The sequence below is a fragment of the Carassius auratus genome, unplaced genomic scaffold, assembly GCF_003368295.1.
Source record: "Carassius auratus strain Wakin unplaced genomic scaffold, ASM336829v1 scaf_tig00214259, whole genome shotgun sequence".
Lineage (NCBI taxonomy): Eukaryota > Metazoa > Chordata > Actinopteri > Cypriniformes > Cyprinidae > Carassius > Carassius auratus.
Window position 1 is genome coordinate 226,944 of NW_020527582.1, and position 20,274 is coordinate 247,217.

The 20,274-nt window shown below is 34.5% G+C and overlaps 1 protein-coding gene across 1 annotated transcript in view; it reads left to right on the forward strand.

The window, feature by feature from the left end:
- Positions 1–846: 846 nt before the first annotated feature.
- frmd5a (FERM domain containing 5a) overlaps positions 847–20,274 on the forward strand; it is a 124,465-nt gene continuing 105,037 nt past the window's right edge. The window contains exon 1 of the mRNA XM_026257190.1: positions 847–1,385. Coding sequence (XP_026112975.1) covers positions 1,281–1,385 — 105 coding nt within the window. The 5' untranslated portion in view covers positions 847–1,280. The remainder of the gene's footprint in view (positions 1,386–20,274) is intronic.

Genomic DNA, 20,274 nt, shown 5'->3' on the forward strand with positions numbered 1-20,274 from the left:
GTGTGATGAAATTTCATATTCAAACGCAACCTTGGAATGTAAAGATATTGATATTAAAGTCATTAATTATGAATGCATTTATAGAACCTTACATAAATATGGTAATAATAAGGTTAAAAGATGAAAATTTTGGAAAATCAGAAGATGTTTTGGATTAGGTCATAAATTTATTTTTTATTTTAACAATTTGTATTTATATGTATTATAAATTTAAGCCATATCACATTTACATAAAATTTGTGTTGCATGAAGCAGAAAAAAAAAACAATTATTTATAGATTAAGCAAAAAAGGTGTTATTTATTCAAAAATAGAATCTTTTTTATTCAATGTAAGAACACAGACAAAACATATTACATTTACATTTATTCATTTAGCAGACGCTTTTATCCAAAGCGACTTACAGATATATATTATATATATAGAGAGAGTAACATTAAAATTATATATAGTCACAGTGCACTTTTAAGTGTTTTTTGTTTTAATTTAAGTGAAAAAGAATATTTGCTTATTCAAATTTATGAAATTAAAAAATACAAACTGTCATTTAAAAAAAATAAAGAAACAGACCAATTTTCTCCCAATACAATATTCTAAATAATTTTAAAATGATCTTGAATAAATATTTAAAATCATTAGTAAGTTTTTCATTTTCATTTAAATCTTGGATACATCTTTTAGTTTAGCCAGACAAATCTTATGCAATATTTTGTAAGATACTACTTTGATGTTGTTATTGATACCAAAGACTTGATCCTACTGCCGAATGAAGAAAAAGAAGGGGAAAAATATACTGCTCCAGGAAATGAATCAGAGTACAGAATATTCCTTATAACCTTACTACTACCTTTGTCCAGCATCTTATTGGACAACAATGACCTCCAAATACGCAGCAGCACCCCAATCTTTCATTGTCCGTTTCAAACGCGTCCTTATTTGGAGATACTAACCATTGGCTAGAAGGAGTGTCAATCAGCTTCTGTGGTCCCGCCCCCTTGCTCAAATATCAAGCGGTGAATGGTCAACAGTCGGGCTGCTACTGTCTGCTCGTAACCACAGCGACTTAATCTGGAGCTGGATGCGTTCTGGAGGAACCTGTTCGCGATAACAGAAAATAAAACACTGAGCTGAAAATCTGCAGCGTTCATGCCATCGGATAAAGATGCCGTCGGCTTCGGTTAGCTCGTTTCACCTGGGCGACCGGAGAGTTTGGTCGATGTGACATTGCTTGAGCTTTTTGTTCTGGTCCCGGACGCAGAGCAGCGGTCGTGCTTTGAGAAGATGATGTTGAGTCGGCTGATGAGTGGCAGCGTCAGAAACCTGGAGCGAGAATTCATGTGCACGGTCAGACTGCTGGACGATACGGAGTATACCTGCTCCATTCAGGTCAGTCTCAGCAGCGAAAAACAGCCATCAGCAGAGCTTTTGTTGCTGGGAGGCTGGGAGAAGCGTGCGCAGTGGGTTTTAATAGCAGGTGCCAGCTGCCAGCATCCCCCCTAAAACCAGCTCCTTAGAAAACACTGCAACGCTCGTTTGATGTGGAAGAGTCTTAGCTTGTAAAGGCAGTTCAGATTATGTTTGATATTTATAGAGTGGGCTTGTTTTGCTCTCATCATGACTATTGTTGATGTGCTGGATTCCCATCTATCAGAACACAACACTGAAGTGCTGCTGTTGTAGCCTACTGGAATGTAAATGTTGTAGTTAGCATCTGGTTTGTTTATTTAAACAGGTCTGTGTTGCAATTTCTTCTTTGTAAGCTCTGTAAGAGCTACCTCAAGTTTTTTATTTATTTTTTTGGGACACATAAGTTTGAGATGTTTTAGGAGCATCCATGGTGATATTTTGGTGTAGAGGAACATTGCACCCAAAAAATAAAAAGTCTGTCGTTATGTACAAACCTGTATGATTGTCTTCTTTTCTGTGGAGCTTCAGGATACACTGAAAGCGAATATGAGTGAGGCTGTCAGTCACATCTCATTTTGTGCATCACGGACGACAGATTTTTCTTTTTTGGGTGAATTATTCCCTCAACTTTTGCACGGACGCCATGTGTAGAACTCTTGGATTGGGTGTCTGACACAAGTCTGTAGTAAACATGCCAGGACCGACTTCAGAGAATCAATTTATTCAATGCGCATGTCGCCCCTTTACAGTTTATTATCATAGTATTGGAAATGCTCCAGAAGCAGGAAAGTGTTGTATGGATTCTGGCATGATGTCAACACTACACATCCATTAATAATGTATGCTTTGGTCTCCAAAACTGCCCCTTGGGCACTTGTAAATCAAGCAGTTTAGCAGAGCAGCATGGATGGCTGGCTGCTAAGCACTGGCTGTACAGGAGTGTGTGAAATCCGGCAGATTATGGGAGGTCTGTTACTCCGTGATGAAGGGAGAGTTACATCATAAACACTGGGCATAGAGAAACTACAAGCAAACCTAGCTATTTCACTCTTTTCAACCGTCTCTTGTAGAATTTTCTCAATGATCCAGCACTGAAAGTAATTTTCCCATTTTACTCCATTGGTAAAGATCTTTTTTTTTTTTTTTATCATCCACTTATGATATTTTAAGTAAAGTTTTAGTTTATTACCCTGCCTTCCCTGAGGAAACCACTAATTGTTTTTCACAGTTTTTTTTTTTTTTCCAGTTTTAACAGGGACTTTGAACAGTTGACATTGCATGGCGATATTGATTTATTCCATGTAAAATTATGTTGTATAATAATATCATGATGCATGTAAGAACTAGCCAAAAACAAGCATATGTCACACTGTTGATACTGTTTAATACTAATTATTTTATTAACTTGTCAACTACTACAAGTTTTTAATTGATAAATTTGTAAATTATTACATTGAGGTTCAAACAATACTGAATATCACCTCAGGACCTCTTAAAAACTCAAATATATTAATTTATTTTACATTTAAAAACATGTTGTGTAATATCATGCATAGATTAATTTGCCAAAAAACTAACCTGATTGTCTTGTTGATACTGTATAATATAGGCTAATTCTATTAAATTATGCAAGTTTTTCAGTGGCTGTTAACATTTAGCTCCACGCAATCCTGAATATGTCTTTAAATAACTTCTAGGTTTTCAATTTAGGATTTTGACTAACTGTTGCTGCCTCAAACAGAGCAAATATAATAATAATAATAATAAAATCAAATATATTTGTGATTTATTTTAATAGGAGACTCAGACATACATCTGAGTGCAGGCTGACATTTTTTCCTGTATTCAGCTGTTTGTCTTTCTTTGAGGATACCTTTGTTTCATGCGTAGCTCGAAATGAAACAGGAGCCCACAGATCGCTTTCCCTTCCAGTCGATCTGAGAGCATCCTATTTCTCAGCCCTCAGAAGTCTTAGAGGACTGTGGCTCCTAGATGACACGCACTCCCTCGGGGCTTTCATACGCTTTCGACACATCAAGACAATCATTACGCGTTAGAGAGGATTAGAAGAAGGAAAAAAGGAATGGAATTTTTCAGGAGCCACCTGAGTGAAGACTTTAAACTGTCTTTATGAGGAAGGAGTGTTTGTTTTTTTGCCACACTTAATTTAATTCCACATTGTGTTAACTTGTTGATATTTAAAGGCCTGTTGGAAGGATTTTACAGTGAAAGCACAAAAGTACCATGGAAGTATTTGGAAAAGATTATGTTTTAAGGTTTTCAGTCCTTGTAATGATAATGCGGAGTAATCTTACTCTGACAGTACAGGACTTATAAGTGTCTGTCTAAAGACATTTTCTTGGCTTACACTGAAATATCTGAAGACATCCTGTGTCAAAGACTTTATATGAATGAGCAATTGGCCGACTGCTCAAAATGTCCACATCTTGACAGAATAACCACCCTTGATATAGATTTGTCATTCATTACTTTAAAGCTGATATTATACTTTTGTGCTACAGAATATTTGAATAAAAACAGCATAAAATCACAGTGACTCACTATAAAAGTGGGCACATGTAGTTTACAGAAATTTACTGTAAACTACAGTGACAATTATAACAGTGTATTTCATTAAGAAATATAATGTTAATTAACCAATCAACCTGAATTACCGTAATCAAATGTATTTTTTTTGTACTGTATAGCATGAGGTAACCAGTTAACAGGTTCTTTTAAAAAATAGCTACGTCTTTTTTCTACATTAAAAAATATATATTATTTTAATAATATCTTTTTTTCTCAATTGTCCATTTAACAAATTACAATTCACACGCATCTGCCTTGCCAAAAGAAAAAAAATGCGCACTGTTTTCAGCTATTTGAAATAAAAATTGGGCTACACACATATATATATATATATATATATATATATATATATATATATATATATATACAGTATATATATATATATATATATATATATATATATATATATATATATATATATATATATATATATATATATATATATATATATATATTAGGGCCGGGACTTTAACGCGTTAATTGAGATTAATTAATTACACAAAAAATAACGCATTAACTAAGATTAATTAATTACAGAAAAAAAAATCCCGCATTTTTAATAACTTATTTTTGCACCGCGGAACGTTTCTCACTGGATGAGTTTCGGCGGACCGATTATACTTGAGCACCAACTAGCGTTCGCATATCGCCGAGCCTGAGCCTCAAGTATCACCTCAACGCAAAACATATAGCAGCTAGCGTGGACTTTACACTTTATGTTGAACTATGTATTATTTTGTTGGTGCAACAGTTTATGTTGAACTCTTTATTGTTTTGGCCAAGGTTATTGAGAGTTGGACTTAGTATGTTATGGCCTCTGAAGCAACAGAGAGATGTTTTCTAATAGTCAGTTTTTCCAATGTTCTGAATGTAATTGACAGTATTGTGTTTTACTTAAAAAACCTATAAGCTTCCTGAATTTCTGAAATGTACTATTTCTAAATTGTTTCTAAATATGCTATTGCTATACTTAATGGCAAAAATTGCACTGGTCTGCTAGACTTGGTTGAACAAAAATAAACAATATTTTGTTGCTTAAGCTTATGTATTCATTATTCAATGGTATACTATAAATCCATGTGAAAAAAAAAATACTTCTCACTGTTCTCAGGTCAAATATTCATATGCGATTAAAATGCGATTAATTTCGATTAATTAATTACAAAGCCTCTAATTAATTAGATTAATTTTTTTAATCGAGTCCCAGCCCTAATATATATATATATATATATATATATATATATATATATTATAAATACAACATGTTGAATTAAGGATGCGTTCATCATATTTGCTCTCATGTAGCTTATCAGTAGTGACTATGTCAAGGTGATGTCCATATGACAGAAATGAAAATCATCCAGTTAGTTCATGACATGTATTCTTACAGCAATCTATTAACAGCAATGATTAGTTGTGTGTGTGTTGGATCAAGGTTGGGATCATCTTTTCTCAGGAGTTCGGTCATCTCAGATCTTCATAAGGGCTGGATCCAGCAGGCTGAAGCTTTACTTTGGCTTTACTTTACTTTTGCTTTCTAGAAATTATTATGAGCATTAGCACTACTCTAAAGTATGTAATAAAAGTGATTCTGTGCTATTCGTGAGGGCTAATTGTAGCCGGGCTGTGCGTGTCTGTAGAGAGTGCCAGGCGGGGAGGTGAGCAGCAGGGCTGATATGGAGCTGGAGTCGGTCCAGTGCAGCCAGCAGCAGGTGTGCCGTGTGCAGCAGTGCTGTGTGACGTAATGGAGGAGAGACTGTGACAGAGCAGCCTGCCAGCTTCTCTCTCTCTCTCTCCCGGCCAGAGAATAATCCAAACTCACTAGCTTGGGCAGCAGAGGTTGAGAGTGCACAGTCATTGTTTAACGTCCTTCCTGCCCTCCGCTGGTCATTATATACTGGTTTCAGGCCTGCCAGCTCAGCCTCGGGGTTCCAGGACACCTAGTCCGGGGAAGGAGCACGTGAAAGGCGGAACTAGGTCACCCTTTTATTCTCTCCCTCACTCCCTCCCTCTTTACCCCAAATATCTTGTTCCCACTATGCTTCGATTCAGTCCCTCCAGAAAGTGCTTTCATCACCGGCGGATAGTTTCCTTTAAAGCTGCCCAGTGGCTTCAGACCTGCTTGAGAATTGGCCTAGCTCGTGTGTTTGGCCTTGAAAATCAGAAAACGCACTGTTGTGTGTCGTCGCAGCTCGGTGGAAAATTGGTTCACCTAACATGTCGCTAATGTGCTTTTCAAAACGCAAGTCGTGTTTCGATGCTGTGATGATTGTGAAACTGAAGGTGTGATGTGTGGAAATCTGTATGACACCGTTAAATGTGTTGAGTGTAGCACGTCGCAGCTAATGTGAAACTTCAGAAATGCTGACTGTACAAACTTTGTAATGTGTTTATGTTACACATTCCCTTAACTTGGGCTACATTTAAAGGGATAGTTCACCTGAAAAGGAATGAAATTCTTGTACTCGTCCTCATCGTTTTCTGTTTTCTGTCAAGTCAGAATGTCAGAATGTTTCCATACAGTGAAAGCGAACAGTGATTAGGGATTGTTAGATTTAAAAAATGACAATAAAGCACCATAAAATATACCATAACAATAATCAATTTGACACTTGCACTATGTTCCTTGTAGTGTTGTCGAAAGACCCGGTACTTCGGTACCAAGTCAGTACTAAAAAATGATAATGTGACGGTACCAGGTTTTTTTAGTACCGGTGGTACCGAGAACCCGGTCAAACCGGTTCTTGACGCATACAGCGATATGATTCCTGCGAAGCAGAAAACGTGGATGGAATCTCAAAATCTAATCATGTCTCCATATGGACCAGTATCTGTAAATGTTAAGCCGCAAAAGTTGGTTGAAATATGAATCCTGCATGTTCTGCACGTTTCTGTGTGAATGAATGAATGAATGAATGAATGGCACATAGACTGAAGCACGTGACGCTTGCAGTAATTTCAGCATCTGCCATCTCAGTGAGGACAAAAATACATAAACATGAGTCACTTCACAAGCATTTTACCATTTCATTTGAGTAAAACCAGTGTCGATTTAAATGTATTCACGGCAACCCGTCAAAATAAGTTCATTTTTACATAAAGGCATTGTGCTAGAAATATTACTATTATTTAGTAGAATGTATGTGATACTGCTACTACAGTTGAAAAAATTTATACAACTTTATTTTTTAAATAAATAAATCACACAATATTTCTTCCATGTTTTAATTTTAATAGCAAATCCCCTTTATTTAACAAAAAATAAAATGTGTTTAAATTTCATTAATTAAAAGACAAATTAAATTTAGGTGAAACTAATTTTCATAATTGTATTACTTGTAGAAAAACTTTAAACACAATTGTAAATAATATTTATTTTTAGTGATAAAAAGTTTTTTTTTGTTTTTAGCATATTTTTGTGTTTTGCTTTGGTACCGAAATTTTCACTGGTATCAGTACCGAATACTGATATTTTGGTACCGTGACAAACCTAGTTCCTTGTAAGAGAATAATTTTGGGGAGGAAAACTGAAATTGGATATGTACAGCATTTAACAATACAATATTTTTCACCAGGTAACTTAAATGGCTATAGTTAGAAATTATATATTTCATTATATATATACGTTATTTAAAATTATTAACAGAAAGTGTACAGAGGTTTAAATAAATAATTCCATTTTAATTTTCATATGCCTAATTTCCACTGTTTTAGAATAGTTAAATATGACTATAAAGTTTTAATGAGTTTTATAGTGATTTTTATTAAATAGATTACAGAGCCCCACACGTCATTCAAAATTTTTTTTATAAAATGTGCGCACTATTTCGTTCCCTCGATTTGCAAAATCATGCGCACAATTTACTAATTAATTCTCTCGAATTATAAATCATGTACCCGATTTAGCAAATTGAGGGAATTAATTAGTAAATAGTGCGGACAATTTATAAATAGAGGGAACAAAATAGTAAATGGTGCACACGATTTAGCCTACTTTTTTCCTGCATGCCATGTGTGGGGCTACGTAATAGATAAAAAATATTTGCTTTTTATTTCATAGTATAGCTGCAAAAAGTTTACTACCAATTCTTATGTTTAGTTTCTTTATTTTCAAACATTAAACTTTTAGCTGGATTACATCTGAACTTGACATAAAAAATTGGATTTATTCAGGGCTGATACCATATTTAAATTTTTTCACAAATGATAAGGATGTGAGGGATAAACCTGACATCTGCTCAGTGGGTTGTATTGTTGTGTACTGTCCGTATTTATTATCCAGCTGAGGGAAAACTGAAAATAAAAAAGTTAAAACGTTTACACTTAAATTAATTCCTGATGACAAAAAGCGCACGGATTGTGAAAATTAGACCTATATAAATGACTTTGTTCTTTGTTTTCATTTGTGAAGGAATAAGTATTATGTCTATTAAGTCCATTTCTGATACGTTTATCAATCATGTTCTAAGATTAATCGTGATATGAGATTTGCTATACTGTAAATCCCTTAAATCTTTAGATCTTCTCGATGGAATATAAATGAAAGCAGAATTGCATCAATCTTTAACTTAAAGATTGTGATGACTAGCATGACCCTAGAAGTTCAGCTGGTATGAATTATGTATGGTCTCTCTATATCTGAGGGAAGAGTGAGCTCTCATCAGAAGATGCCCTTGCAGAGGCAGTTTGAATTTTACTGAGGCTGCAGCACTTTGCGTCCCTCTCCCTTGCTGTTGTTCTCAGTGATTGCAGGCAATTTACAAGCTTCTCACATCTACAGGTCACAGTGAAAAAGCACACAGACAACTGCGGCTAGGCTGCTGTTAACAGTGAGAACATGAGAGTGTGTTTGTATGAGTGGGCTGAGAGGGAACGAGAGAGAAAGAGAATTGCAAATTAGCACACACATCACACACATGTAATTGTGCTCTAAACACAAACCCAAATAATGGAGTATTTGTGCTTTTAAGGCTGCGATGAAGAAGAATATATGCTCTTCTAGGTGTTATTCAATTGCTTCCTTGGTGGACTTTCCGGCTTCAAATTCCTGTGAGGACATGTGGGCATCTCTGCTTATCACTTCTTGTGTTTTGTACCCTGGAACTCTAATTAGCACTAATTGTAAGTGCACTCAACCATGCTGAAGATGCATCTCTGAAACCCACTGCCATATTGCTCTTTCTAAGCATGAAATGTGTTAAGGAATTGTTTTCGAGATGGGTTCTTGTGTTTTAGAGGGAAAAAGAATTGTGTGTCAGCCATTTGTGGCAGAAAATGCTGTGTTATTTCTAGGTGACTGATCCCACGGTGTAAAACATGAGTTGTTTGGGATGCACAAAGCAAGTACTCTCCTCTAGAATAACTCATGCACAATTACAGATATTTTACAGGGCCTGTGAAGAAAATCAAGGCACCATCTCTTCCCAAATGCAATTCTAATGCATGTATGGAGTTTTTTTTTTCTTTATTGATGTTCCAAAGTAAATGTATTGTTTTTTTTGTTAATTCACCAGAGCGTCATGCGCGCTTCCATGTGTTTAATGAATGAAGACGCGCCATTCATTAACACAGACACGCAGAACATTTAGGATTCATATTTAAATAGACTGTTCCGGCTCAATATTTACAGATATTAGTCCATATAGTGATTTGAAGTGCAATGACCTATTTTTTATTAATTCATAAAAAAAATTGGCAAATTCCGCGTTAAACTGTAAATTAAATTTTTATGACTGGATTTCGCAATTCCCTCCGTGTTTTCTGCATCACGGAAATCATAGGGCCCTAGTTGTGGTATGCCAGCTCTATCTTGAAATGGACACATGCCACGAAGTTCTCTTTACGTTTGCCCGCGTCCTCAAATCAAAACACTGCTGACTCCTTGCAGTATGCGATTTCAGACGCAGCTCTTGTGGCTCCTTCTGCTATGTGGGTGATGTAAACGCGTTGTCACATAAAAAAAAATTATTGTGAAAGAACCTGAAGTGAGTTACTCGAGGAATCGTTTCAGCCCTAACAACAGTATTTAAACATAAAATAATAAAAAATCATAATGTACTTTATTTTTTGTAATAAAAACAATCCATTACAATTCTATTCTATTCTATTCTATTCTATTCTATTCTATTCTATTATTTTCTATTCTATTCCATTCTATTCTACAACTGTTCTTTTTGGTCCTCGAATCGGATTGGCTGATAAGAGTGTGATATTAGAGTCCAACAGAACTCCAACAGCCATTTCACTGTTTGTTTCACTCTGCTTGCCGAAGTTACCGTATTTCTCACAGAGAGTATCATGGCGGATGCCCAAATTCACTATAATTTAAAAATAATACTATTTTTGTGTCATGAAATTTATTTTTAAGAGTTTTTTAGGGGATAATGTACTTCAAATATGCAGTTTGTTAGTAAAAATAATTGCTATTTGAAAAATTTCTTCGTTTTAGGAAATGTGAGCTGCTGTTCAGCTTTCATGAATGTTCGAGATCACCCTTACCTCGAGCCGGATCTTCTGGAATTTGCAGATGGCTCTGTTGTCTTTATAGTGGTTAAACATGAGATGTAATTAGTTTTGGCTAAATCTAAATGTCTTCTAAATGATCTAAATGGCCATATTAATCTATAATTAGTTCCAGAGTAAATAGTTTTGGCTGAGGATAAAAATTTCATCATGTTATGTAACTTCAATGATGTATATCAGAGCACTGTCTTTATATTTTGACAGAATTGCCCTGCAACATTTATAATTGCTGTTGTTTATTAAATATATTATTATTCAATAAATAATATTGTAAATAAATGATAGTAGTATTTAGTATTGGGAAACAGTGTGTATGTGTTCTCGATGGTGATTTTAGTTAAATTGTTCTCCCATTAGATAGTTACAAGAGACTGTTTTACGAGTCAGAAGGAAATACTTTTAAGTATTAAGTTATTTTTACTTTTTACAACAGCATTTAAGATGCAGCCAATAAATGGAGTAAGCAGTGCTGTCATCAGAAATCACCTTTAACAGATTAAAGGATACTACGACAAAGATATCGCTTTCCTCAGCAGACATTCAAACTGATGTTTTTTATTGTGAATATGAGGTTTAGCTGAAGAATAAATGCTGTATCAGATGCAGCTAATCACAATCGCTCAGTCCATCTCTCTCTCTCATAATACTCCACTACACATAATACAATGCTTTTAATACAGTAATACAATAAGCTTTTAATGAAGCAACTCAATGTTCCTTCGTTACTAGCGCTAAAGTGACATTATCGGATTAGTAATGGAGGCTTGGGCTAAGCTGTTAAACTTTCAAACTGTATTTTGAATATGTGGTGGAAGTAGTTCTACACAAAAAAGGGTTTTTAAAGACACTCCATTGTTGTTCCTAATTTATTTTTACATGCTAGTGCCATCGAACTTGTAGACATGAGATATGGCTATATATCGTATATTATATTAGGGGTGCTCTGATTGATTTGGCAACCAATCACAATTAGCTGATTTGGGATGATTGATCGGCGCTCTCTAAAAAGGCTGATCTCATAACACCGATCTCAAGTTGATGACGCGCCTGCCGTCAGATCCTCTCAGTAACCTATGTCTAAAATGTCTCTAAATGTCTAAAAATCTTGATTGGATCATCACTATAAATAATTCTACATGAAAAAAAAGAAGGTTTTAAAAAGATTGGTATCGTCGATCGGATCGGCAGATACTGCTTTCTGTGATCGCGATCAGCCCTTAAAATTTTTCATATTTACTGTATGTATTTTTTGCTTTTATGTAATTACAATATAATATATGGAAAAAAATATCAGAAAATAATAAAAATAAAGTCGTTTTTATAATAAAAATAATAAAATAATCCTAGTCGCTCATATGTGACTTTTCCCTTCAGTCACAAAAGCATTTTCTGCTCTATTTCATACGGCAAAAATGCACAATGATTACTGACTGTCAAGTTCAGTTGTTGTTAAAACAACTGATAAAACATCTCTTTAAACCCAACAATTTGTTCTGCCTTAGAGTAAATAACCAGTAATCAAAGGAGCCCTTTATCAGCAATTCATGGCATATTTGTTGTGCTTTCAAGCAGCAACTGCTTCTGATGATTGTGATCATGTTTCTAAAATGGGTTTGAGCCCTGATTAACCGCCGCTGGTTCTGCTCGCTTTGGCCTCCTCCTCCTCCACGTCGGAAATCATCTTATGAGTGGATGAAGAATGAAATTAATGGCTCTATAATCTCTTGGTGTTTGTGAGTATGTGTGTCAGCTGGTTTAATGATTCGAGACTGCCATGGCTATAACATGTGTGTGTGAAGCGTATATATCTATGCATGTGGGAGGTTGAAGAGGACTTGAGTAAAGAAATCTCACTCATAATAATCCCTGGCCCTTTAAGGAGCTTTATTTTGAACAGATCAGGCTAAAAGAGGTATGTGTCTTCCTCGTCATGACTTTCTGCCTATCAGCGCCAGCAGCAAAGCCCTTGCATTGGTGAAAGACGTCTCCTTATAATTATGTTGCTACTTATAGAAAAAAGTTCAAGTTGATATAATCCTCAAAGTGAAGATGTCCGATTTGAACCCTAAGACTGCTGTCATGGATTTAAAAGGAGTTTGTGTAGATGCTCTATATAATATTATAAGTCAAAATATCACAGTCCTCCCACATGGCCTTCTTAATGTTCATATGAATACTAAGAAATGTTGCTTTTTGAAATGTACAGTGAGGTCCAAGTGACTTGCACTTAATTCTGTTATATTTTAACTAAAAATACTTGTTATTTTAAGAAATGAATTAATGAATTTTTTTATTTTTATTGTGCATCCCAATCAAATTGCAGTTGGGTTATTTTGATTAGTTTAAAAAAATAAAAGAAAATACATCTAACTAACACAATAAAACAAAATAAAAACACGATAACATAATAAAAAACATGATTTAAAAAAAAAATGTATAAAAACAGAATCATCTGATTTTACCAATAAACTTTTCAAATATAAATAATTATAAAAGTAGTGATATTACATAAAAGAAGAAATATTTAAGAATCAGGTCACTAAATAAATATGCATATGTATAACTTTAAGAACACTTTTGTACAAAAGGACAGATTTCTACACAAAATGGGGTAATACTGACTACTAAGAAAATTTGACATCCATTTTATATTATTATTATTAATATTTATTATTTTTATTATATAAATATTTTTATATTAGCACTTTGTATTCATCAGAGAATCCAGAGAAAATATATCATGGTTACCACAAATAAAAAAAAAAAAAAATATATATATATAATTAATATATATATATATATATATATATATATATATATATATATATATATATATATATATATATATATTAACATTTAGATAATAAGAAGAACAATTAATTAATATTTAAGCATCAAATTAGCATTTTCAAACTATTTCTGAAGTAATGGCTGCTGAAAATTCAGCTTTGCATCACAGATAAAATTTTTGAAAAATTTAAATTATAATAATATTTCACAATATAACTTTTTATTTGACCACTTTATTTTTTATCTTTCAAAATCATTTAAAAAAAATATTATTTCAAACATTTGACTGACAGCACGTGTACATTTAGATTATTGGTATTAAATTATTATACATTTACCTTTGTTATCATCTAACACATTTAAAATCTATTTTTATACACAGTAGTATTATTAAAAATGTTACAATTATATTTTATTAAATCTCAAAATGCATATCCAATTTCTATACTGTATGTACAAGCTTGTGAGGCCTAAACTCACTTGTTGGGAATGATTTTAGTGTGTTATTTTTCATTTATTGGTATTTAGCCAGTTATAAAATCAGTATGTCAATGGAGAGAGTTTAGTGCAGCATGTATATTTGCAAATTCGCTTCCTAAAGTTAATTCAACATTGCTCCAATACGCATGGTATCAGGGGTCTTCACAGTTGCTAGGGAGACTTCCCCTGGATTAATGTGTTGGCTAATAGTTTGGATGGCCCTTTGCACACACTGTAAAAATAGACAAATGTTCCTTACACTGCAAATAAATAGATGGAATCTTGTTGTTCTCACACTGACCTTTCCCAACAGTGGCTTGTAATGGAAACCTGCCAATAATGTGGATGAAAGTGGACGTCTTCCCCCTGTACCTGACCTCATTCTCTCTTTCCCACGCCGGCTGCTCTTCAACCCTGCTGATGCTTCTGTTACACCCCTCTGAGAATTTGTATCGAAACTGTTTGGTTTGTAACTGTTTACAGTATTTAGGTGCAGTATACTGTCTAGTGTCTTATGTCCTTTTCAGTTTCTTTCTAATGTTGTTTGAAAAGAAACTATGACCTGAAATTCTTTTAATTAAATGCTGATGATTTCATTGGTCGGCTTGTTGTTTTGGGGAATGCTGGACTCGTTTCATTGGCAGGATTTCAGAGCAGACCATATACAGTCTTTAATTTTATTGGTTAATGTGCTCTTTTAGTGCTTGTCTGTTCAGTCTTTATTCATTTCGTCATGAGCGCTTGTATAATAGCTGTCTTTCAGCATGAGTTTAGTGCTTTTTTTCCGAACTTTACTTGTCACCAACAAGGGGTCAGTGTCTGGATTCTGACTAACCCTGCAGTCTTATGTGATACCCTATACTAATCTTGAATAAAATGCTGTGCAGCTTGTTCATAAATACCAGTTAGTGAAGGATTGAATTTCTTTTTTTGTTCATCGGAATCTGTGTAACAAATGCAGCCATTTTTTCATTTCATTTCAACCAAATTTTATTTTTCTGTTGCTGATCATGAACATGTGGTTTATGATCAGCAACATCATAAAAATGCTTTAAAATGTTTATATATAAATGCTTTAAAATGTTTTTAAAGGCTTATGCTCAACAAGGCCACATTTATTTGTTAAAAAACAGTAAAACAGTAACATAATACCAGTAAAACTTTCTAATAACCTAATGGAAAAATTTTTTTCTGCTTAAAGAGCCACACAGATGGGAAATCAAAAACTACCTGTATTACAGTGTATGATGTAGCTGTCCATCTGTGTAAACAATGTGCAAATAATTAAACCAAAAAGTACACGATTTATAAAGTTATTGGCTTCTAAAGTAAGGAGTCGACTCTGAATCACTGAAACGAGTCGTTATAAATTTCAAATCTTTTGCCCATCTCTATGTACGTCACTAGGAACACTTTGCATAATAATCTCCGCCTACCGTGTTGGGAGAAACGGAACTCTGACCTGCCCCACCCCCACACACAGACGCTCTGTTTGGTGTGAGAGCATCATGTCGAGGAGACCGTTTGTTTTATTTTCACTGCCGTACAACAAATCCCTTTTGTTGTGTTCACAACATTTCACTGATGACTGCTTTTCTAATCTCGGTGAGTACAAGGCGGGATTTTCAAAGCGTTTGGCCATAAAAGAGGGTTCATTACCAACTTTATTTAGAACAACGAGCATCTCCGAATCACAACGCGAGGTATGATTATGAAGTTATGTGTTTGTTTTCTCTCGAGCGTCTTATCAGTATGTGTGCTGTCTGCAGCCTTTGTTTGTGCTGATTGTCATGTACAAACACGTCATTAAAATGAAGTGTAACTCCGTGAATACTCAACGAAGAGACATGAGAGAGATATCTATAGAAAGCTTGACATGTCTACTTTAAAACTAAACAAGTGCTGCTAACAGATATTCTGTGATAAAGTAATCCATATGAAAACAACGCAATGTCTGTTTTTCATGTCTCCCTTCGTTATATCCAATGTGACCACGCCCCCGCGCTGAACACGCTATTCAGATTCAAACTGAAGCGCGCGGCTTGAATATGCACACACAGAAGAAAAAGCAGCGAGACTGTTCAAGTTTTTTATTTTACTGATTGCTTCGCGATGAGAGGAATAAAACATAATTCACCCCAAACAGATGCTAACGCATAGTTTACCGTGGAGGTGTGTGCGGAACAACCAATCCAAACTGGTTATGTTAGTTGACCAATCAGAACACAGTATGCTACCGAAAGGTGGGGTTTAAGGAAACTTTTTTAACCTTGGATGGATTTAAACCTAATGTACAGGACTTATAAACAGTGATAGGAAGCTTAGAATTTTCATCTTACTGGTTCTTTAACATTTTTGTGAAATTCCATTAAAATCGTTTGTGGTAGAATGTTTTTTTTTTCATTTTAATTTTTTTATTAAAAATTAAATGAAATTAATACTTTTATTCATCAAAGACACATTCAATGTCATTTATAATGACAGTAAAAACATGTATTATATTACAAAATATTTATTTTTCAAATAAATACAGTTAACTGAAATTTGTATTCATTAAAAATCTTGAAAAACACAATAATATGAACCATTATTAATAGGGGTGCTCCGATCACGATTGGCCGATCGTTATGTGCATCTCGTCAGTAAAGCCGGTTATCTAATCAGCGGTTAATTCCATCAGGTGCGTGATTTCACATAGAGCAGCTGTTACTACACAGAGCCGTTGTTAATAGAGAAGATGCGCAAATCCACTTCATTTTCAGCGTTTTTTGTGCATTTTGTGCATCTTCTCATTAGAGAACCGGCTATACTGACGAGATGCGCATTAACGATCGGCCGATCGTGATCGGAGCACCCCTAATTATTAATAACTGGGCATATATATATATATATATATATATATATATATATATATATATATATATATATATATATATATATATATATATATTAGGGGTGTAACGATACGCGTATTCGTATTGAACCGTTCGGTATGAGGCTTTCGGTTCGGTACGTGGTACGCATTATGTACCGAATGGTTCGTTGGACTAATTAATTATATTTGAAAAAAAAAAAAAAAAGAGAAATATAATGATATGCGTTCAACAAGGTAGCCCAATAACCCAAACGACGTAACAGGCAATGCCCCTGACAACCCCGAAGAAGAAAAAAAAACACCAACTTATATGTTTATGTTAGGCTACTCAGTCAGGTGCTCGCTTACTCAGTACGCGCTGAAGGCTCGTTGCAAAATGGCCAATGCGTTTAACAGACCAGAAATAGAAGATCCTCCAATAACCAACAGGTCTGGTGTTTGGGTGCACTTTGGATTCCCTTTAAGCTATAATGGTGATGGCAAGAGAGTGGTGGATAAAAAAAACAACGGTATGTTGCATCTGCTACATGACAATAGGGTACACCAGCGGGAATACAAAAAAAAACACCAGCGGGAATACTTGAAACATGTCAACTCATTTACGCCGACATCACCTTATTGTGTCAGTATCTGGGAAAAGACGAAAAAAAGGAGAAACATACACGCAACAAACTATCCCTGCAGCATTTAGACCGACATTTGCAACTGATTCAAACAGGGCAAAAGACATCACCGCAGCGATCGGTAGGCTTCATTTGCGTTATAGCCGCGGATATGAGACCTTACTATTTACCATTCATTCTGTCATCATCATTATAGCTTACAGGGAATCCAAAGTGCACTCAAATACCAGACCTGTTGGTTATTGGAGGATCTTCTATTTCTGGTCTGTTAAATGCATTAGACATTTTGCAACGAGCCTTCATCGCATACTGAGTGAGCGAGCGCCTTAGGGGCCGTTCACATATCGTGCCTAAAAACGCGTGGAAAACGCTAGGTGCGTCTTTCTCCTCCTTTCCAAAGCGCTCGGGCAGAAGCGCTCATGAGGCGTCTGTCTTTGCTAAGCAACAATGACGTGCTCTCTCCATGAGACGTGGAAATTTCAGCAAAGGATAAATGGATTTGCAGCTCTAAAAATCGCTTGCAGTAGCTCTGCTACTAAATTTATTTCAAAATTGCAATTCATATACAGCTATGATCAGCTGTTCCTTCATCTTGGCTGAGCTTTCAACGTTGTTACGGGAAAGGATGAAGCTGATTGGTTAGTTCTTGTCACATGACCCGCGGTGCGCTTGCGGCATTCTGAAAAGTTGAGATGTTTTTACATTTTGCTGTATCTAAAACGTACCGAACTGAACCAAACTGTGAAATTAATGTGTAGTATCGAACCGAACCGTGAATTTTGTGAACCGTTACACCCCTAATATATATATATATATATATATATATATATATATATATATATATATATATATATAAAATATAAAAAAATAATAAATATTATTATTATAGCCTTGATGAGTATTTTTTAAAAGAAGCCATAAAAATATTAAGATCACTCCAGACTGGTAGAGTGTGTATGTATATACAGTATATACCTTATAGAACTTTAAAAATAAACAGCAATTTTTTTATGACACAAATATCTTCCTAAAAATATATTTTATTTATATATTTTTTAGTGCTGTTAAATGATTAATTGAGATTAATCGCATCCAAAATAATATTTTTGATTTACATAATATATGTGTGTATTGTTAACGTGTGTGTGTGTGTGTGTGTACTGTGTATATTTATTATTTACAGTATATATAAATACAAACACATGCATGTGTGTATTTAAGAAAAATAAAGAATATAAATGTATATATGTAAATATTTTCAAAATATATATAGTATGTGTGTGTGTGTGTTTATATATATACATAATAAATATACACAGCACACATTCATTATGTAAACAAAAATGTTTATTTTACATGTGATTAATCACGATTAGAACTACTTGCACTTCTGACAAAGCATCAAATTGTTTATTGTTGAGCTCTTAAATTCAGTCCACCAGTAAGTAAACTGTAGTTAAGAGACATGGCTTGGATACAACAGACAGTCTGTCCCAGAAGCACAGCAGTGCAGTTTGTTCCCAGGCACAGCATTGCACTGTCATCACTGCACCAGTGCAGCTAAAGACACACCGGGCATATGCTTCACGGAAGGAGCGGTTCTTCTTCTACTCATTTTTAAGTGCCACTGTAAATGCTGCACAGCATGGAGTTCAAGCATGTGAATGTGTGCCGTCATGCATGCGTGTTTGTTTGTGGATGTGTATGCGAGACTGGCTGCTGTCACAGTGTGTTCACACAGATCATTCCACACTGTTGCTACAGTCGGGTTATTAAAGATTAAAATGTGTGCTAGGCCTGAATGTTTCATGAAGAGCAACCTCACTAGAGCGTGGCTGGTGTTTACCCATGTCATGGTGCAGGGAAGATGCTATTGGCTGGAGTAGAGAAGACGTCAGCACTGAACTAGAGGATTACATCAGCGGGATACAGAGAGAGAGAAAGAGTGAGTGGGACAGAATGGTGATATAAATGTTTATTCCTATATCAAGAAATGTTTCTATGCTTCTGCCTGACTTGTTTTGGAAATGAATTGACTGGCAGCTGTGAGTAGATGCATTTTAACCGAGAAACAAAGTGACAAAGGCAGCACAGAAGCTACAGTGCTTCTGAAGTTATATACTACATTTATATAAGAAGTGCTGCACAGAGGCAGAAATATGTTGTGAAATGTTTTAAATATGAAATTATGTAATTAGATTAATTAATAATGAGAGCTGGATGGAATTTAACAGAATGGAATGGATCTCATGGGTCTCCAAACCTGACTTGACTGCTTCTTAAAAAGGTGGTGCTCATGATGGACCAAGATGCTTAAAATACCGAAACTGAATACATCAGTATACTTGTGTACATACACTACTGTTAAAAAATTTAGGGTTGGTAAGTTGTTTTCTCTTATGCTCACCAAGCCTGCATTTATTTGATTAAAAATGCAGTAAAACAATAATATTGTCAAATATCTATACAGTTTAAAATAACAGTTTTTTTTTATTTTAATATCTTTTAAAATGTAATTTATTCCTGTGATGGCAAAGCTGATTGTTTAGCAGTATTACTCCAGTCATTCTAATATGCTGATTTGGTGCTCAAAAATAATTTATTATTATTCATTTTGAATACTTTAATTTTTTTTTTTTGGTCCAGGAACATTTTTTTATTATTTATTAATTTATTGTCTATGATTGTTTGATTATGATTATGAAAAGTAATTTGAAACATCTTGTAACGATGTAAAATGCAACGCATCCTTTATGAATAGATGTATTAAAATACTGACCCCAAACCTTTGAACAGTAGTGTAGACCACCAGCATAAAAATATTGACAGGTTGACAGGATAAGCCAATCTGGGTTTAAAATGTATGGTAAGATTTTATATATATTTCCATATTCCTAATTTGTAAGTCCCTTTGGATAAAAGCATCTGCTAAATGTAATATATTAACAGTATATTCTGTTTATAAATGAAATAATACTAAATGATTTTG